The sequence below is a fragment of the Xenopus tropicalis genome, chromosome 3 (genome assembly GCF_000004195.4).
Source record: "Xenopus tropicalis strain Nigerian chromosome 3, UCB_Xtro_10.0, whole genome shotgun sequence".
Classification (NCBI taxonomy): Eukaryota; Metazoa; Chordata; class Amphibia; order Anura; family Pipidae; genus Xenopus; species Xenopus tropicalis.
In genome coordinates, this window is record NC_030679.2 from 64,536,541 (window position 1) to 64,558,967 (window position 22,427).

Sequence of the window (22,427 nt, forward strand, 5' to 3'; positions counted from 1 at the left end):
TGGTTTTATTAAATCATTTCAATATAATGGATTTTTTACCTATTGTAAATATGTTTTCCTTTCTTTTTAATATGCTTTTACTATGTTACAAGCATATAATCATACATACAACAATTTACCCAATGGTACATGCTGTATATATTTACGCGACTGTGATGCTAAGCTAATTACAACACTGTAAACTAGTGTTCATCAGAATGTAAGCATAAAGAATACAGAAGAAGGGTGAGATGTGTGGACAGCAACAAAAGTCCTGTGAATGACAATTACTGCGACCCTACCACAAAACCACTCTCTAAAAAATGTAAGAATGTCCCTTGCAAGTACATCGTAGTTACAGAAGATATGTCAAAGGTATGTGTATTCTTTTAGTTCATGGAGTAGACCCCTTCAACTGTAAATGCAAATGTGATTCTGCTCTGCCAGTGTAATATTTATTTTTATTACTACAAGGCTGTATACACAAAGTATGTGGAAACCTTGCAACGGATGCCATTTACTAAGCAGTAAAACACAGTCTATTGTGGAAGCCTGACCACATATTCATAGTCTAGAAGCAATGTAGTACAGGTATGGATCCTTTTATTCAGAATGCTCAGGTTTTCCTGATAAGGGTCCATTTTGATCCATAATGATCTATTTTATCTTAATTGGGATCAAGCACAAGGTACAGTTTTATTATTACAGAGAAAAAGGAAATTAATTGAAAATAAAAAAATTATAACGGAGTCTATGGGAGATGGCCTTCCTGTAATTTGGCGCTTTCTGGATTCCACGAGTTCCATACCTGATATGTTTCTCCATAAAAACTGATGCCTCGATAGCATTAATTAAAGAGTTTCCTAATAAAATGATTAAGGTAATTGCAGTGGAAATGTCAGTACTTATAGTAAGAAAGAATGGACAATCAAATAAAAGATTGGAATATAAAAAAAAAAGTAAAGTAGAAAGTTTTTATTCTCAAAATCTTTCTTTATTGATTTTGCATTTCAAAAAAGGGGGGAGGGGGGTACAGAAAGGAAAAAGTAGAAAGTTTTTAAAGGAGAAGGAAAGGCTAAGTCACTTTGGGGTGCCAACATGTTAAGCACCCCCAAGTGACTTTAATCGCTTACCTTGTACCCCGGGCTGGTGCCCCTGTTAGGAGAAAACAGCACCAGCCCGGGGTAACTGCAGCGAGTACTTCCTTCTGCTGTCAAAATCCCAGAGCCGGCGCATGTGCAGTAGAGTGAAAAGCTGGCTTTTTTGTTCCCTCTACTGCGCATGCGCAAGCACGAAGAAGGATGAAGACCTTTCCTTCTCCTTTAAGATGGCATATTTCAATTTCAGTGATGATTTGACCACCGGCTGCATGTTTAACTGCAGTCAATGAAAGAGGTTTCATTTTCTTTCTACAAAGTATAAAAAGATACCTATTTAGATACATATTTTTTATATGAAAAAAAAAGCAAAAGGCATTTTGCTTGTGAACAGGTTATAGATTCAATTTAATGCAAAAAAAGCCAACCCTGCACATATATACCAGTTAAATAGGGAGCTAATTGCAGGGATCTATTCTATGTAGCAGGGTTTGTGTGAATAGAAATTTTTCATTCACTTAACTTACTCCTGAATTATCAAGTCTGTTTAACAATAGTTGAGTTGCTTTACCATTAAAGCTGGAACACAGGGAGGCCTATTTTTAAAAATTCAAATTTGTGACCTATTGAGGATTTTACTTGGAAAAAACTCACCAAACACAAATGTGCTCTTATAAATGAAAAAACTTGAATCTCAAAAACTTGAAAAAAAAGCCTGAATTTGACTAGCACAGCTCCTACTGACTTTTTCCTGAACCTGACAGCTTTTAGTTGCTACATTCGAATTAGTGATCTTGAATCTAGATACAAAAATACACATGTAGAGCTAGCAAACAGGCATCCATACATTGTAGAAAACTCACCCAAGTAAACAGGATAGTCCAGGTGTTCCAAACCCCCAGCTCAAGGGAATGAACAAATCATTATATCAAAACAAAAAGAGGAGAAAAAAAGGCACCCCAGAAATCCAAAAACATTACAAAATTAAAAAGAGAAAAACCTTTATCATCTCATCTCACAAAGCCTACCACGTTTCGTGTCTTTCTGACACTTAATCATAGCCTATAGAGGTAGAGTAATCAAAGTGAAAGCTTATTTTTTAAAATAAAAAAAACAACCCAAAATTAGAATGTGCAAATAGTTAAAACAACTCAAGCACTGTGAAATCACATTCTATTTTTCATTTCCAATAAGTCTGCCAGATTTCAAAATACTCAGTGAGTATTTCATTAAGTATTTTACACATAATAAATCCCTTTGAGTTTTAGAAACTCAGAATCAAATTATTATTATCAATGCTGCAAATAACTAGCATCTCTGGAAAAACTCAAATTTGGATGTTGCTAAATCTGCCCCAGTCTTGAAAAATAATTTGGGTCCTGAAAGTATTATCAACAAATAATTTATATCAGACATCAAAATCAAAATAAGTGAAATTTCTCATGGCCAAAAATCAGTTAGAAGACATAAGCAAAACTGTCAACTTTTTATATATCTGCTTTCTGCAAAGCAAATAGTAGCTCCCTACTACAGGTGATAGACTAGGGTCATTTTGAATAACTGTAGTTTAAAAAAAACATCCTTCCCACAGGACCTTTATAAAAGTACAACTCGTGCCATAAAATGAGCAATGTTTTAGCTTAATAAAGGCCTCATACAGTGATTAAAACCTTTATTATTTCATACTATATTTTTGTTAGAAGCCACAGGAGACACATTTTCAGCATTTGTACAACTATGTTATTTTTGCAATTACCCATTTCTTTGTGTGAATGTATAGTAAAATTAGTGTCACACTGTAACAGTTTTATATTTGTTTGTCATTGACCCATTTAGGATGGCAACAAAATTCTCACTAAACTGTTTTTATTTTGCTATAACTATATTGCTCTCTTCAAAGCCATTTTGTGTATAGAAGACCTGTTAAAAAGCTTCAGCACTAAAGAAAGATAATGTGGTTCATATGAGCACAAAAGAAAGTTATAGAAGTATGTATTTAACGAAGTATTTATTCAGTTGGTGACATAGAAGGTTTACATTTTTTCTAATTGTATTTCAGTGTGCTGGCATCTGTTGGTATGGGTATAAGCACAAAAGGACTTTTTGCCAAAAAGTACCAGCAACCAACAATAAGAATAGTACTGACCTTCGGGCTGTGAGTTATAAAAGATGTCCACTTCGGCCCTTTCCATTTGCCCATAAATGCAATGGGAATGGCTGTGTTCAAGCTATCACATGGCAGGTTGGAAAATGGAGCATGGTAAGTTGTACCATAATGCTGGAGAACCATTCTGTACTTTTAAGCTTTTAACACTTTAATTAAGTGGGATGGTTTTTATTTGTTTATTGTATTCATTTAAACAAGCCAGATCCTAGCAAAGTTATGATTTTATTCAACAAAATCAGTGATACTGACAAAATCACAATACAATTTTGTATATTTTGTTCTGATTTTGATTGTATTGATATGCAAATTAAATAATATAGAAATGTTATACACATGATTTATAGCATAGGTTTTTAGAAACTTAAACAACTGTTGATGATTGTGCTTGAAAGAGGACATCTGGTTGTGATCTCTGAACAGTGCTCTGTAACCTGTGGGAATGGAATTATGGAGAGAAGTGTGGTATGCATGAGAGACAACAATTCTTCCAGCAACCTATGCCCATTACATGTGAAACCCCCTGCCAGGAAAAGCTGTTTCTCAAAAAATTGTAAGTAGTTATACTGGAGACCACATCACAATAAAACTCATCTTTCAACTTAGCATTTCCTTTCTAGAAGTGTTAATTTAAACAACTTTGAATACTAATCTTCTTGTTTGCATTTTGCAGATCACCATACATATTTATTCTTAAGAGAGTATTCTTAGTTTTTGTTTAAAACCACGGTACACAAAAGGAGTAGCTGTCAAATATAGTAGCAATAGTATTAGAGCCAGATACTTTAGGCAGTGTTTCATCAAAGGCCACATACCTTTGCACGTACTAAAGCTCACACAACAAATTGTGGAGAACATAGAAAATACTGTCTTCAGACACATTATTCAGTACTGGCTTGGATCCACCCACAACATTACTTACAAAGTTTTGAAACTTTAAAACATTAGATGTAATGTTGTAGCCTAATTCAGGTATAATTGGGACCATGACTTTAGAACTTGTTTAGGCATCAGCACATCTGTAACTTTGGTGCCCTAATAAAAAAATGGACTTCTTACTTTACAGCCTGTGTTTGTGCTCCTCGAACAGTTAAAGATTGTATTCTAGACTACAAATAGGTCTTTTTTATCTTTTTATAATTGTCAAATTTTATAAAGATCATTGGCCAGGGTAGTTTCCTGATAGAAGCTGTGCAACAAAATTATGCCGTGCCAACTGACCCCCAAAATTACCTGTTCAACAATACAGAATGAAATGTGATAATTAGTTTTAGAAGGTGCTGCATCAGAAATGGCTGTGTTACTCCACCAGAGAATATGTGAAAAATATGGTTTTGGTTACTTTTTTGAAAGCTTGGTTTGACTGGCTCAAAATGAAAGGGAATCTGAGCTCTCCATAAATATATCCCTTGCTATATGATTTATGATTGGATTAAGAATTGATTATCTGGGGAATTTTAACTTTCCCATAACATCCATAATGTTACAAATTTAGACAGTACAGAAACCACAATTTATTTTATTGTATAGCTACCATCTGTTTTTTAAATAGTTTTTTTTTTTTAAACCATGGCCATCCCACTATATTTTAGTTCACCTGCATCTGTCTCGCTGGATATCAGTTTTTTTTTTTTTGTAATAACTGTCATTGTTGGTCCACTGTTTACAATAATAAAACATTTATTTCTAAAGTTTCATACCATAGGTTAATTTATAACATAATATAAGTTAACATAGATGTGAACACTCTCTTAAGCAGGTAAACTTATCATTCTAGCTGTATGGTTCCCAGGGTTAGACTTGTAAAATTAACTCTTGCCCTACCCCCAAAAATAAGATAATCCCAATGCAGAACAAACAGAAACATTTTGTTTTCTTAGAGAGTATGCATGATGCCTGATCTATATTAGCCACTGAATATACACATTATACGCAGTATTATTTTGGTCAAAAGACTTGCATCTATTAATGCCCATGTTATATTACTAGCTCTTATCTGCCCAACATTAGAATATCACCTTCAAGTTAAAATGTCAATCCCATATCTAAGGTTCAAAAGGATATTCATCTTCCCCAGTCTTTGTCAAATATACTTTCATTAAAAAGTTGTATGCTGTTTTTTAAATAACAAAACATGATTTGTTTTTACTGTTACCATTTCTCCCTGCTGGCGCTGAGTTTCTACTTACTTGTGGACCCCAGATACCTAAGTTGCAAATAATCAGATACACTCTGAGGTCCAGACAGCAGGAAATCATTATGTGTGTCTATTTCTGAGGCTTATAGCAAGAAATGGACACACATGATGCTTTCCTGCTATCTCTAACATCTCTATATGCGAGTCAGGAAGCTGATTCTTGCCAGATGATATATGCAATCCAAGCCAGTAAGGAGAAGAGAGTAAAAAAATGTGCAAAATATTTAATGAATGTATATTGGTTAGAGACTTATTTTCAACTGGTCAAACTACATTTCAGTTTTTGAAAAACATGTAATAATGGCACAGTTACATGCCCGGGGTTACACAGGCATTCTAAATTCAATAATGCTAAGTTTATGCACAACATAATGCTTCTCTAACTGTAATTTTATATAGACTAATAATTTATGGTATATGACAAAATTACATTGCAAATGTCTATGTAATAATCCCACTATGTGTCCATCACAGGTCTTCGCCCAGGCTGTATAAAATAATGCCTTTGTGTTTATTCGTGTTCTAGTATTATTATAGAAAAACACGTTTCAACAGCTTCAATGAATTTGCAGTAAGGTTCCCCAGGCCCTATATCTTTTGATAGGCCTATTTTGGGAGCTTGGTCCCCAGGGAAAACCAAACCTGGAACATATCCCCACCAACTTGCCCTAACCCTGTAAATCCATTCCTACTAGTCTGCCTAACTGCAAGGTTAACTTTCAGTTTAGTGATATCTGATTAGTCTGTGTATATCTCTGCATAGAATACTAAGGAGAGTTGCAGGACTGAAGGGTCTGCAAAATATTCAACTTTGAACCCTTTGCAAACTCTCCAGTTACAAAGCTCTGCTTCAGTAAGCTGCCTACACCTTTTCTTGTGCTCATGAAGTGTGCTCTCAAAATCTGGTAACTTTATTTTACAGTAAACTTATATCATATCTATATTTTTCTGCCAACACTGTTTTGTAATGTTACAGATTCAATACTGTTCTATATGTAATTGTACCAAAGTTAAACAGGCAGGAGTTACATTGTAGTCCTGCATATTACAGACACAAGATTACCTTGCTACCCTGCCTATAACTTGGCCATGTTACAGCAAACCAAATCTTCATATCAGCCCCCTATAAAAAAGAATACCTTTACAGTCACAGCACTCTAGCACCCTAATGCAGCTGTATTATCCCTACCCAGTTCTGCAACTTTCTGCAAGGAATTTAGATTTATAGCTGCACTCAGACAGGGACTGAACAGCAAATCATCGCTAAAATCTGCCAAATCTCCCACATCTCCATGTAGGCACTAGTCCCACACTTGCCCAGCTACAGGACTCCCCAATCTCCATTCAAAAACTAGTCATTTTCCTGCTCAGTGTGATACCTTTTTACCTTATGCTGACAGTGTGCACAGTTTGAGAGCTTGCTGTGGAGTGGCAATGAGTAGGTGATGTGTCTCATGGGTAGTGATGCAGATGTTGAGAAGTATGGTGTCTGTTTCTGGGAAAATTCATGAGGGAAATAATTATCCCTCCAAGCTAATTCCATTTTTTTATGACACATAAGTTACAACATCAGCTCACACTCACAATTATGGAGCACACAGGAAATGTGTGCTCTATAATTTAGGGGCCTCCACCCATAAAATGAGTTGTTTGGAATTGTCTGCACACTGTTTTTTTTAAGTGGGCGATACAGCCTTAAATAAACTAGCGGAAATGATGGTAATAAAATTACTACTACTAATTTACTACCTAAGGATGGGGGGGAATATATATATATACTGTATATATATTTTATATATGTGTGTGTGTATATATGGTGGATTGGCAGTTGATGTCATCTACTTGGACTTTGCTAAAGCGTTTGATACAGTACCTCACAGAAGGTTAATAATCAAATTAAGGAATATTGGCCTAGAACATAATATTTGTAATTGGATAGGGAACTGGCTGAAGGATAGATTACAAAGTGTGGTGGTAAATGGAACATTTTCTAATTGGGCCAGTGTGGTTAGTGGAGTACCGCAGGGGTCAGTCTTTGGTCCTTTGCTTTTTAACTTGTTTATTAATGACCTGGAGGTGGGCATAGAGAGTACTGTTTCTATTTTTGCTGATGACACAAAATTGTGCAAAACTATAAGTTCCATGCAGGATGCTGCCGCTTTGCAGAGCGATTTGACAAAATTGGAAAACTGGGCAGCAAACTGGAAAATGAGGTTCAATGTTGACAAGTGCAAAGTTATGCATTTTGGTAGAAATAATATAAACGCAAACTATCTACTGAATGGTAGTGTGTTGGGGGTATCCTTAATGGAGAAGGATCTAGGGGTTTTTGTAGATAACAAGTTGTCTAATTCCAGGCAGTGTCATTCTGTGGCTACTAAAGCAAATAAAGTGCTGTCTTGTATACAAAAGGGCATTGACTCAAGGGATAAAAACATAATTTTGCCCCTTTATAGGTCCCTGGTAAGGCCTCACCTTGAGTATGCGGTGCAGTTTTGGGCTCCAGTCCTTAAGAAGGATATTAATGAGCTGGAGAGAGTGCAGAGACGTGCAACTAAACTGGTTAAGGGGATGGAAGATTTAAACTATGAGGTTAGACTGTCGAGGTTGGGGTTGTTTTCTCTGGAAAAGAGGCGCTTGCGAGGGGACATGATTACTCCGTACAAGTACATTAGAGGGGATTATAGGCAGATGGGGGATGTTCTTTTTTCCCCATAAAAACAATCAATGCACCAGAGGTCACCCCTTTAGATTAGAGGAATGGAGCTTCAATTTGAAGCAGCGTAGGTGGTTTTTCACGGTGAGGGCCGTGAGGTTATGGAATGCCCTTCCTAGTGATGTGGTAATGGCAGATTCTGTTAATGCCTTTAAGAGGGGCCTGGATGAGTTCTTGAACAAGCAGAATATCCAAGGCTATTGTGATACTAATATCTACAGTAGAGATGTAGCGAACTGTTCGCCGGCGAACTAATTCGCGCGAACATCGGGTGTTCGCAAGTCCGCAAATTCGCGAACTTTTCGTGATGTTCGCAATTTGGGTTCGCCGGCACCGAAAAAATCGCAAAACTTACGATAACGTTACGAAAGCTCCGAAAAAGTCGCAAAACTTACGATAACGTTACGAAAGCTCCGAAAAAGTCGCAAAACTTACGATAACGGTACGAATGCTCCGAAAAAGTCGCAAAACTTACGATAACGGTACGAATGCTCCGAAAAAGTCGCAAAACTTACGATAACGTTACGAAAGATCCGAAAAAGTCGCAAAACTTACGATAACGGTACGAAAGCTCCGAAAAAGTCGCAAAACTTACGATAACTTTACGAAAGCGCCGGAAAATACGAAAAAGTCGCAAAATTACCGATCATTTCGAAAAACGGCGTGTGTCAATTTTTCAGAGGTTTTTGCCCTTGATCCCCCTCCTGCATGCCACTGTCCAGGTCGTGGTACCATTTAAACAACTTTAAAATCACTTTTCTGGGCAGAAATGGCTTTTCTAGGTTTTAAAGTTCGCCTTCCCATTGAAGTCTATGGGGTTCGCAAAGTTCGCGAATATTCGCAATTTTCGGCGGAAGTTCGCGAACAGGTTCGCAAACTTTTTTTTTGAGGTTCGCTACATCCCTAATCTACAGTTAGTATTAGTGGTTGTATATATAGTTTATGTATGTGAGTGTATAGGTTGGTAAGTATAGGTTGTGTGTGCTGGGTTTACTTGGATGGGTTGAACTTGATGGACTCTGGTCTTTTTTCAACCCTATGTAACTATGTAACTATGTGTGTGTGTGTATGAAAACCTGCTATCCAGGATCATCGAGACCTGGGGTTTTCTAGATAAGGGATCTTTCTGTAATTTGGATCTCCATACCTGGAACACTTATTTATCAAAATGTACTGTATATTTGTATAATTAGGTAAAAACTATGTTCTACAAAACATAAAAACCCCTCAAATTCCTTGAATTCATAAATTTCTAGTCATTTTTAATGGGTAGCAAAGCTCAAAAAAAAAATCTTAAAAAATCTAAAATGCTCAATTTGCCTAAATAGGATAGGGTAGCTCCTATTGACTACATGACCTTGCAAGCTTTTAGATGCCTAAGTTTTACATTAGAGTTTTTAGAGTTTTAGTTTTTATCTATCTAGCCATCTGGCTGTCTGTCTGTCTGTCTATTTATTAATGTTTCTGAATTTACTTTAAGTTAGCCACACATTATACAACAACATTATGGAAATCTGTCCATTTTAGGAGCTTATGGCAAACAGTTTTCAAACATCTTAACCAGTCTAATTCAGTTATAATTACAGTTCAGTTATAATATTGCACAGTAATATATGGTAATATATGGTATGGTTATCATGGGACAAATGTTCTTACAGATTTAAGTTATCTTTTGTTCGGCAACTGATGATACTAATTATCCCTTTCATTTTCTGTAGGTGAATATAAATCTTGCAAAGACCTGAGTCTGCTGAGTAATATTCAAAAGGATGGTGAATATGTCCTTAATATCAGCAACAGAAATGTTCAGGTACAGCTCATATGAAAAAAAACAACTTTCCTTTGGGTTTGGGAATATTGATGTAAGAAAATGCACCATAAATCTAACACTGATCAATCTAGCATTGATATACCCAAACTAACCTTTTACTAATAATAAATCTGCCTCTTAATAGGAAATATCTTCCCATTCTGTTCACATAGTATGTACTGTATGTGCTAAATCTGTTAAATATTTGTATAATTCCGGTTTCAGGCAGGATGAATGCCATTACAGCATACATATTTATGAAGCCATTGTTGGAATGAATCAGTTCTAGAAACAAAATCTGAATTGTAAGACAAAATGTATCATTTGATAAGTAAAATAACACAGTTAGAGACAGATTTATCAAAATTCAAATTTGTGCAATTTTTGTGGGGTTTTTTTTCCTATCATGACTAAACTCACGGTTTCAAAAAAGCATGTCTACTCATTTATTAAAAACTGCAACAAAAAATGTGTATGCAAAAATGTGTTAAACAAAATATGAAAACCTCAAATTTTTATTTTCAGAAGAATTAAATTAAACTATTAAATTAAAACTACAAATTAAATAAAGATTGTTACAATTTTCCCCATTGACTTCTACATGACCTTGACAGTTTTTAGATGGAGTATTTCTTCATTTGCGTTTTTCATGGTTTTGTTACATAATAAATGGGACAAAAAAAAAAAAACGCTATTTTGACATCAACCCAAAAGGCTTGATTTATTTAAACTTGATTTCTATTTTCATGGTTTGTTTTAGATATACTGTTCTGGGATGCAGACTGAAAGTCCAAAAGAGTATATAACACTGGTTAAAGGAGAAACAGACAACTTTTCTGAAGTCTTTGGATATAGGTATTGTAAAACACCATACCTGCACCTATGGTATGTGGGGGTAAATTTAAAAACAAGTGCAATTTTTGTTTCACTTCCAGTACTCCATAGCAACCACTGGCAGCTTTGCCTTTTCTGCTGTTTGACACCAACTTGGGGTGTATTTATCATGCTGTTTAAAAAGTGGAGTAAAACATACTGGTGATATTGCTCATAGCAGCCAATAAGATGCTTTGCTTTGGTTTTCTAAATGTTGAAATCTAATTGCTGATTGGTTGCCCTGGGTAACATCACTGGTAATGCTTCACTCCACTTTTTACAAAGCATGATAAATATACCCCAATTTGCCTTTATTTGCTGAGTTATTATGCCTGGAGCAAACTGAGCTTCTGTGAATACATAATCTTATATCTGTGGAGTTCCCTACAGAAATTTGTATATTCTTTCTTCCCTTGATGGTTATCTGCACCATGTCCTTTCAGCTAAAAAAGAGAGAAGGGTACAGATGCACAGAGTGCCTTTGTACAAGCCCTGCATTAAAACAGAATAGCAGTTATCCAGACAGTCAAAAATAAATCACTATGGATTAGAGTGAGATTACTTAATATCCCAGTATCTCTATTTCAAGAACACAATTAATAGTGGCCACCCCCCCCCCCCCCCAAAATAAACAATGCTTAAATTATACATTTGACTTATTACTATTGATAAAATAAAAGGAGATTTAGTTTAGGAATCGGTCTCAGTATATTTTAAAACAGAATACATTACATGTCCAACCAGTGTTTATCAAAAGAAGTAATCTGAATGCATGCGGTTTTTTTAAAATACAATTTAAATACATTGTATTGAACTTTATTATTCCATTTTGTCACTGTTCTCACTAAGAAATGTTTTTCTAGGCTGAAAAATCCTTATGAGTGTCCATTTAATGGAAGCAGAAAGCAAGATTGTGCATGTAAAAATGACTACCTTGCAGCTGGATATACTGCATTTAGTAAAGTGAGGCTGGATGTCATCTCAATGCAAATTAAAAGTATGTGTTTATAAAAAAAAATATATATATAGTTCCCTAACAGTTCTCTTAAAGAACTACTGTCATTGTCTGATGTAAAGATAAAAAACTCAGTCACTCATTAGAAGTGACCTCTGTGTTCCAATAGAATTCATTTATACAACCCTTAAAACCAAAAAAGAGATCATATAAAGATCAAGAAAGCTTTAATAGTGCATGCAGCTCAACACAGCACAATCTGCCACACTAAAGTCAATAGTATTCCTCTGCGCTATGTTATAATGGGTAAACAGGCTTTAATAGTAAATCTGGGAAAACGGCTTATTGTTACATGCAAGCAAGTCCTCTGGAGAAGCTTTGGCTTGGTAAGCTTTAGCAATGGTAAAGGTTCTTTTGAAGCAAACTGGGGACATGAGTAGTTTCCTTGTGACAATGTTATACTTAGAGACCACCATGCCTTTGGTTCCTGTTAGCAGCCTGGTGTACACTTGCACATTCATTCTGGCATTTGTGGATTAACAATTCCTGTATAACCCAAAGTATAAAGCTTTAGTTGTCATTGATCTTTAAATGGGATGGAGCATAAAGATCAGAACCAATACTGGAGCTAGACCTTCCCAGTATGGGTCAGTCAACACTGCTTAATTCGGTAACTTTATTTGCAAAAGCATGGAAAGTCAGCGTACATCTTAAGTAGATATTCATTATTATTAAGTGACATTTTCTAAGCCTGTTACTAACAGTGTATGGGGGAGGGTGTTCTTCTTGCGATACAAGCCTGTGCTGTTTAAATATGCCTTTATATTGATACCTACAGTTTATAGTTGTTTTACCTAAGACTAACTCTGGTGCAAGTTTTTAAAGGATCTCCTCATTACTGCTACTGCAGTAGTCTGTATTTTAAAAATGTAGATAAACATTTGTATGCAATGCTAGGAGAGGAAGATTTGATTTTTCAGATGGAACCATTTTATGTACTGTATTTTGTTACTTTTTTCATTGTTTTCTTTGGCTATTTGTATTTGCTAGCTACTGATCTTCATTTTGCTCATACTGTACTTGGAAGACCTGTTCCTTTTGCCACTGCTGGGGATTGCTACAGTGCTGCCAAGTGCCCACAGGTATGAATTAAGGAAAATGTGATTTTTATTTTAAAAGGTCATATAGCAATGTACATGGCATTGCAATGACATCCTGTGTCCAGTGCCAATTCTGGGGCTACTGCTGCTTGAGGAGGCAGCCCTGATGCCACCCAACCCCCCCCCCCGATCCACGCCAGAGGCAACTTTTTTGCTGCCCTTGGTAACTGGCTGTTCCTTGCCTCCTGTATCATTCACAACTGCACAATGTCCCAGTAGCCATTAATGTTTAGATATATTTGCCAGTCTTACCTTGCCATTTTTTACTGTTCGGGGCTGCCTGATAAATATGCATTATTTTTATTTTAAATTTCATGAATACCCCTAACATTACACTAATACAGGACTTTAATACAAGCAATAATAGATTATGAAAACAAGAAAATGTTCTGCAATTTTTCTTAATAAGGGTTATCCCATGTATCAGATGTGTTGCATTTGGAAGCAAAAGACTAGAAATGTTATATATTATGTTTTGGGTTTCTATACCAGTCCCAGTCGACCACAGCCCTTTAGAAATGAAGATCTGTGCCTCCAAATATGCCCTCAATAGCTCCCCACCTTGTCTACTTAGCTTAGCTTCTCAACACATTTTTCAGATGATTTATATGAGTGGTCAGAATAACCAATAGGACTGTGTTTTCCTAAGATTTATACAGAAACATAAATCCCACTAATTAGTAGGGTTTATTCTTATTTTCATATTTTGTCCAACCTTTAGCTTTTTCTAAACTTCAACTCCAAGTCCTAACTTTTGGATACTGAGGTATCAATATATATAGCACCATATACCTTGCAATTGAAGTCCAAGGGTAGTGTGTATCCTGCTATTCTTAGGAATGGTAATGCCTCACATACATGCCGACAGTAGGCTTTTTTTACTGAATTTTCTGTTCACCTTCCTGCCCTTGTAGTTAGGATGTTGCCTTTAACCACCAGACCTATAGCTAAATGGAAATATGGTATTATATGACAGTTTAACATGCAGTAGAGTATAGGGCATATTTACACCATAAAGTTGTATAAAATTTTTCATACTTTAATAGTGTAGAATGTGGTGTAAAATAGATTGTATTTATAAACATCCATAACAGTTCAAAAACCATACCATTTTTGTCCCCCCCCTTACATCTGGCATAACCCATTTACACAAATGGCAAAATTACACAGCCTGATAACTACAGATGAGTTTGCTTGGTGTAATGTGGCATTATAATGCAATCTGTAGTGTATAACAATGCCATTTTATACACACTTTTATCGATGTGTGCCTATGTCTAAAGCTATACTGGCACTTTGACACAGTGTACCCTAGCCTAATATAGGAAAGCTGTTCTGCAATTTTGCTTGTTTATTTTCTGTTAATAATCTTTAATGCTATTGCAAGTTACATACATGTTCCTTTGTTTCCTTTTTAAGGGGCAGTTCAGTATTAATCTCTCAGGTACTGATTTTAGACTATCAGAAGCAGTAAGGTGGATAGCACAAGGCAATTATGCAGCTATGAACATCCACAGATCACCAGTAAGTAAAATTCTTAAATGACATTTACAGAGAAAAATCCCTTATCCATCTCCACATGATTTTTATTCTAAGATCTGTGCAGTACTAAGCTCATATATGATTATACATCTTATACGATTATACATCTAATGAGCTTATTGCGCCAGCTTAAAAACTATCCTTGCTATTAATGGTGTCATCATTTACATAGTTACATAATTAAGTTGGGTTGAAAAAAGACTAAAGTCTATTAAGTTCAACCCTTCCAAATGAACCTGGCACACACATAAACCTATACTGACCTATCTATACACTTACATACTGTGCATAAGCTATACATACCAACATGAATAGTAATTGCCCATTTCAATTAGATGTGTTTAGAGAGGTTTGGACATGCACCCCTGGGGCGTTTTGAGACCCTAAATGCTACCTGATAATTTTTTGTGGAAAGGCTACAAATCAATATGATGTCTTGTTGTGTCTGGCTGTGTAACCCACAGACAATCAGCCGCAAAACTTGCCTCATATGTAGGCCAGATTGTATAGCACTCTGAAACTATCACACTCTCAAATGCTGTCAGGTACTGTATTTCAGATATCAGTATAAAATACTGTAAATGCCATGCAAAAATATGATGTTCTAGTTCACTCCTCCTAGCTAAACAGAAGGTGTGCCACTCAGCGAAAGACTTTCTGTAGGAATATTTTCAAAAATGTTGTAGCATTGAGTAATTTAAAGGAGAAAATCTACATTTATAAACATTAAATAGACACATTGAGGGTATGCTGGACAAATTTGCACCCAGTTTTAGGAAACTACAGGGTCTCAGAGACAAAACTGTTGGACCATATACAGTATGTAAAACAGTTTAGAAATATGCACCAGATTTAAACCAATTTTTGCAGCAGATTTCTCCACAGCAAAAAACATAAATATCTTCATTCAAAAGTCTGAATTTTAACAACCCCTGTCAGAAAAAAAAAACATTTTTGTAATCTTTATTGTAATTAAAATATATAGTTTTGAATGTAGAAACCAGGATCAGCACTGCTGAAAAGCTATCTCCTCTGCTCTCTGCTCTCTACGCTCAGTAGGGGATTTCCCAGACAACACTTGACAATCAGCCAAATGAAAAAAAGTTCACACTGAACTGGTTCTGCTATACCTTCCTTCACCTGCTTCCTTTTCATATCTGATGCCACTAGCTGGCAAGATTCAGCCAATTCGATCAATGCAAATGAAGCAGGAGAGGGAAGGCATGAACAGTAACTAATTCAGTGTCAACTTCCTGTTTGGGCAGAATGCAAGTTGGTGTTGGCCATCCCTTCAGATCAGAGAGGTGAGAGCAAAGGAGAGAGTGTTATAGCAGTGCTAATACTGGTCTGTAGCTTCAAAACTAAACATTTTAAATAATAAAGATAAATTACAAAAATATTTTTTTCTGGCAGGGGCTGTTCAAATTAAGACATTAGTCTGAAGGTAAACATCCCCTTTAATTAATAAATAATATTGGTCTTTACAAAGCTTGCCGTGCCGTTCTCTGTAAACTAGTGAACAAATTTTTGCCCGCTGAAACAATCCGTCACGAATCCATGCCTGGTCAAAAATTTTGTTCATCACTACTGTAAACCTCCATAATGCTTGCTAAACTTGTAGGATCTTCCTGTACAGTAATGTTATAAAGTAACTAAAATTTCCCAGGCAAAAAAGCACTCAGGTTGGAAATCTAAAAGAATTTAAAAGAAAAAAGTCATGACAGTCTAGCTGATTTAAACAATGTGAACATTTTATTCACAACTATTTTTTTTTATCCCTTCTAGGATGGAACAAAAATATATGGAAGATGTGGAGGGTATTGCGGAAAATGTGTTCCCCATCCAAGTGTTGGTCTTCAAATTCAAGTGCCATAGAGACTGAAAAATAATGAATGCTAAGGCTTTAAACACTGGTTTAAACACAATTCTGGGTGGATATGTAGTAACAGGTCTACTAGTATAGTAACCTATAGTAGCTAATCAGGTTATGTTGTCATTATTCTAACTGATGTAGACCACTAAATGCTTAAGTGTCTGTTCTTTTGCATTTGGGTAATATGACCTAATATGTTTTTTAATTGCATATCATTTCTAATTGGCTAAAGCTACACAGACCTCATCAAAACTCTTAATATTAAGTGTTTCTGAGATTGTGAGTCACATGGCTATAACCTATGAAATTATGTGTGGCAATGAAATATTTTCAGGCTTACTCTGTGCATGAATCTGTGCATAGTCTATATATTTCATAGAATTTGGTTTTAGTGGGAATTTCTTCAACCTAAATGCACTGAACTATATGCCTGCTGTTAGATCATGGAATAAGCTGGGGACACTCCAAACCTTTTTGTATAAAGCTACAAACTGCTCATGTGCTAATAAAGACCAAAATCCAAAGCCAATAATATATATGGATCAGGTACTAAAACCAAGATTATAACACATTTGTGTGTTATAATCCAATTACCCAACACTTTAAAGATAATTGTAGCAAGAATTGTTGCTGACCAAATGAAGCAAAAACCGAGGTCTGAACCAAAAATAGCTGAAGTCTTTTGGTTTAACGTCTTGCAATGTATAAATATATTTGTTCATGGTGCTATTTTTGTAATTTTTTTTGTTCCATGATGGCTGAGCTTAAAAAAAACCTTAAAACATAGCCTTTCTCCAACAATAGCAGGTTTCCATGTACATGCCTAAAATGAGTACGCTGCTTCTGGTTTTGAATGTAGCATGCTACAAAATGCCATTACACAGTGGAAGCCTGGCGCTATATTGGGCATGTAAGATGGCATTTGGCAATAGACCTGCATACATCACCTGATACTATATTATTTATTGTGCATACAATATAAGTAATGTCTTGAAGAAAAGGCAAATCTAAAGTATAATATTACTACATACATACCCTACCTCTAAGGTGATTCTTTATGAAAAGCACGGCATCCTCTCCGAATATATGGTATTTTTATATAGAAATATTTAATTTTTTTGTTGGTGTTATTAAAAAGAGCTATTGTTAATTTCTAGTAACATTATATATGTAGGACATACAGTATTTATTAATCTTTAATGAATGATCAGAATTTATAGTTATTTATATGTAAAATGCTGCATGAACATTTTGTTTAAAGAAATACTGACATCTGCCTATATTTTGTACTTTTTATCTTTTTTATTTATTGGCCTACAGGTTTTGCAAAGTAAATTTGAATAACTGTGGGGCTTTTTATTAGACTTTCTTTCTAGATAGTGTTGGTGGGTTTCTAGGAAATCTTTTATATAGTGCTGACGTGACTGTGCCATTAAATCCGCCCCTATTTTTAACAACACTTTAATAAGGGGTATGTTATCAAATATGCCTGATATGAGCCTACATAGATTTATGCACAATCCTGCACAATTATTTTTTTATTAAGAGAAGTGTTCTTATTTTTGCAGGATTACCTGGTTTTCTCCTTAACCCTAAGAACTTAAACATTTAGAATCTACTTAACTTGCACTCTGTAACTTTAGTGTCAGCCATGTAAATTGGTGGCCAAAAAATTTGGCACCTTTGCACTTTTTTAGTTACTCACAAATTTTTCTAAAATGAATTGATCTACAGATAAACAGATAATCTGAGCTCCTTAAAGCTTCTTATGTGCCTGCATCTGGAGCCATTGTGTTGACCTGGGTGCAGGCACGTGGAGCAGATTTCATCTCAGAACTGCTTAAAGGAACAGTAACACCAAAAAATGAAAGAGCTTTAAAGTAATAAAAATATAATGCACTGTTGCCCTGCACTGGTAAAACTGGGGTATTTGCTACAGTAACACTACTATAATTTATATAATAAGCTGCTGTGTAGCCATGGGGGCAGCCATTCAAGCTGGAAAAAAGGAGAAAAGGCACAGGTTACATAGCAGATAACAGATAAGTTCTATAGAATACAATAGTGTTTTATCTGTTATCTACTATGTGCCTGTGCCTTTTCTCCTTTGAATGGCTGCCCCCATGGCTACACAGCAGCTTATTTATATAAATTATAGTAGACTTTCTGAAGTAAACACACAACTTTTACCAGTGCAGGGCAGCAGCACATTTTATTTTAGTTACTTTTATAAACTTTCATTTTTTGGTGTTACTGTTCCTTTAAGTATGCAGTTCTGCTTATGTGCCTACACCCAGGCCAATGGGTGCTAGCTCCTTAAGAAGCTTTAAGGTGGAGAATAGCATAGTGTGGAAGTAGCCTAAGGTCTCTGGAGATGGACTTGAGATTGTTCATGCTTTCCTAAATGTTTCTGTCTCGCCATTTCAGTTAGTTCCTAGCTATTTTTCTTTTCCCCAGTGTGGTGCACAAAGGCAACTGAAATTAGCTAAATGTGTGTTTCTTATATTAACCTGCAACTTATCCTAGATGAATTTACTTGGAAATAACATAAACATATTTCATACAAGTTCTAAAAGGTGCTATTAATTTCATCAAGATATCTCAGTGGAATAAAATAAGATTCAGTCATTTATTCCAGGTTTTTTTGTGCTGTTCCTCTGCAAACAAAACAAATGCATATGTAAATACCATTGTACAGTCTCAATCATTTTCTGGCCTAACTGATTTGTTATTTGAAAAAAAATGACAAAGGTTGGCTGTGACTGTAGATTGTACATTGCCAGCAAGTAAAGGCTTTAAACTAGATACAAATAAAATACATATACTATATGCAACATGCCTGGTTCGCAGCTTATCACTGTAAGTGAATAAGTTAATAAAACATACCTAATGCAGGACTACCTAAGATTGTACGCAACCTGCAAATGTTTTTATTATATGTAATTAAAGGGACAGAACTTTATATATCTCTATAATAAAAATATGTTTGCTGTCCTCAGTATCAAATGAACTTTAATTTCTCAGGAATTAAGTTGTTTATTCATTGCTTGTCAGACTGTGTATGTGTAGCAAAAAAAATTAATTTATTGAAACACATTTTGTATTCTTGTGACCCAAAAGTCATTATTACGGCAGCTGTAAAATGATCAGAGGTGTAACTAAGGGGACCTGGGCCTCTCCACATATGTACATGTATTTTTCTCCTGCCCATGCAGACTCGCAGGTAACCCCTCTCCCACCCAATCTTGTGGGCCCCAGCTTTCCCTATACCCTCTATAGTTACACCTCTGAATAATTTAGAGGTTTGTGTTTTAATCATTAAAAGTATTTTACCCTGTAAGGTGGGTTAAACTGTGGAAACATGGTGCTAAAAAGTCATGTTTGTCTCTGAAAATAAGATCTTTTTGCACTACTATAAGTAAAAATGTTTAGAAAGTTCAACTGAAATATATTTTAGAAAATACGCAAATCTATATGCACAATATGTGAAAATGTTCATGAAGCAGACTGATGTGTTACAGGCACCTTAACCACTTTTTAAAAGTTATTTTCTTGTGTATTTAAGTAATAAAATAAAATGTGTAATGCTATTCCTCTTACAGGGCTTGTAAACTCTGCTTTGTCTATAAAGGTATTTTGATCCTATTTTCATAGTATAATTGTCTTTATTTCCTTTTAAAGCCCAGTGAGGAAAATTACAGACACAAAAGGACAAGGAAAAGTGGGTAAAACTGCTGCACATTTATTATAAAAAAAATGCGGGCTACCAAAAAACACACAGGTGACAAAAAAATTGCCTACTATAAATGCATTAAGCAATGATGCCAGCACTTGATTTTTTATATTTTAGTTACCTTTCACATAATCTCTTGTCACTTCTAGGGGCACATTCATGAAAACACGAGTTTGAATTCCGAATGGGATAATCGTATTAGTTGTGATAATATCATATTGGCATTCCAAAAGTCACAATGCAGGAAAACCTTTCCAACTTTGATCCTTCTGTGCATGATTTTGGAAGCCTCCCATTGGACTCAATGGCACTCTGCAGCTCCAACCTGGTCCAAGGAAAGTCATGCTAACGAAGCTTGAATGAATCCGAAACTTTAGTACTCAGCACGACAATACGATATTGTCGCACAAATTTTTTCACAAAGTACGAAAAAGTTGTGTAAAATATGTCAAAGTTGCGCAAAAAGCAGAAAAAGCCACCGAAAATATGCTCTTAGCATTCGTGGATTAGTAAATGTCCCCCCTAGTGTTCATTTTTGTCCTTTCCATCCTTTAACCAAATGTGACACCTAGCCACCTAAAAGCAGTTCTGCCACCTTTTCTTGAGTTGAATGATAACCAACTGTTGGCACAGATACAGTCAGTTTTCAGCTGCATAAAGGAGAAACAGAAAGCAAAGCTCTGGCCAAGTTCAATCTGCTCAGTACCATGGCTTTGCTTCCCCCAGTGGCAGCTCCAGTGCAGAACAACTGATATGCCTCATTACAAACATACTGCAATACTAGTACAAGTATGGAACCTGTAATTCAGAATGCTCAGGACCTGGGGTTTTCCAGATCAGGGGTTTTTCCATAATTTGGATCTCCATACCTTAAGTCTACTAAAAAAATGATGTAAACATGAATTAAACCCAGTAGGATCGGCTTGCCTCCAATAAGGATTAATAACATCTTAGTTGGGACCAAGTACAAGGTACTGTTATTATCACAGCAAGAAAGGAAATTATTTTTAAAGAATATGAGTTATTATTAAATCAGAACTTTCTGGATAATGGGTTTCCAGATAATAGATCCCATACCTGTATCCCCCTTTCATATTTTTGAATATTCTGTGCTTTTTTTTTTTTTTTACTAATCTGTCCGTGTGTCTTTGCACCCATAAAACCTTTCTTAATGTGTCATTTTATGGTTCCCTCCTTTTCTCAGGGTGTCACTTACCCCCTTAAATTGCCTCTCATTCTGCATCCTTTCTTCATGTGCCCATCTCTCACCCATTTACCCCAATCTTGCCCCTCTTTACCTTACATCCCACGTTCCAGTCCATTTTTGCTCCTTTCCCCATAACCCCCATCCCGCATCCCGTCCTAATCCAATTCTGACCTTTCGTTCTACATGCCAGACTGTACCTCCTTTAATACACTCAAAATAATTTTGACAGTCTTTCTCCCCCTTTTTTATCCACTAGTCTCCCCCACATTGACCTCTCTTTGAGTTTGTCACTGTCTCGCCTGCTCTGCTCTTCAATTTACTAATAAAGAATTCAATACTTCCAAAACCTACTGGATGACTGAAGTCTCAGAAATATACTTCTGTCCCCTCCTTATCTCAACAGTGATACAGTATATGTACAGTGTATCCAACCTGATGCAGCCCAGGGACTACAAGTCTTATTTACATACGCAGCACACAGTGTGTCCTATACAGGCACAGATCACCATATTTTTTTCACAATTCCCAAGAATTCCAGCATCATTGTGGGTACATGTCAAGTTGATTTAGCACGTGATGTGCCCAAGCACATGACAATTACTTTCTGCATTTTTATGAATTAGGCACAAGTTATAGAACATTTGGTACAGAAGACAAAGGGGACACAGTGGTATTCTAGCTAATTACACTGTGCACTGTGTATGCCTGAATCTTAATGGTGATGGCATATCTACCAGGGGGTAGATCACATGATTGCAGAGGGGACCAAAGCAAAAGGGGATCCAATGAGGACATGCAGAGAGGGTTGACAGCAGATTGTGAATATGTCTGAGGTATCATAAGTTGGGCCCCAAGCCACCCATGGATGGAGCATGGTTTAGAGAGGACCCAATATTTATTGCAGGGGGGCAGGGTGGATCCTAAATCAGTTCCAAATATGTTGTTTTTTTCCTTATGTCATTTAAGGAGATAATACATAGTATATTAGTTTACTCCCTGAACAAGTTTCTTGCTATAATGCTACAAGTAACTACTACAAGGAAAATATTGAACTGATGCAAGTTGCTCAATAATTTTCACCTTGCAAAATATATTGCTCTGTCAGTCTGGGATTGTACAAG

At 35.8% G+C, this 22,427-nt stretch overlaps 1 protein-coding gene across 1 annotated transcript in view; it reads left to right on the plus strand.

Moving 5' to 3' along the window:
• Positions 1 to 18,233, plus strand: part of adamts20 (ADAM metallopeptidase with thrombospondin type 1 motif 20) — a 96,066-nt gene extending 77,833 nt beyond the window's left edge. Inside the window, exons 31-39 of the mRNA XM_002932822.5 lie at positions 187 to 354; positions 3,136 to 3,336; positions 3,664 to 3,793; positions 9,872 to 9,963; positions 10,724 to 10,818; positions 11,700 to 11,833; positions 12,842 to 12,933; positions 14,371 to 14,475; positions 16,279 to 18,233. Coding sequence (XP_002932868.3) covers positions 187 to 354; positions 3,136 to 3,336; positions 3,664 to 3,793; positions 9,872 to 9,963; positions 10,724 to 10,818; positions 11,700 to 11,833; positions 12,842 to 12,933; positions 14,371 to 14,475; positions 16,279 to 16,368 — 1,107 coding nt within the window. The 3' untranslated portion in view covers positions 16,369 to 18,233. The remainder of the gene's footprint in view (positions 1 to 186; positions 355 to 3,135; positions 3,337 to 3,663; positions 3,794 to 9,871; positions 9,964 to 10,723; positions 10,819 to 11,699; positions 11,834 to 12,841; positions 12,934 to 14,370; positions 14,476 to 16,278) is intronic.
• The last annotated feature ends 4,194 nt before the right edge of the window (positions 18,234 to 22,427 follow it).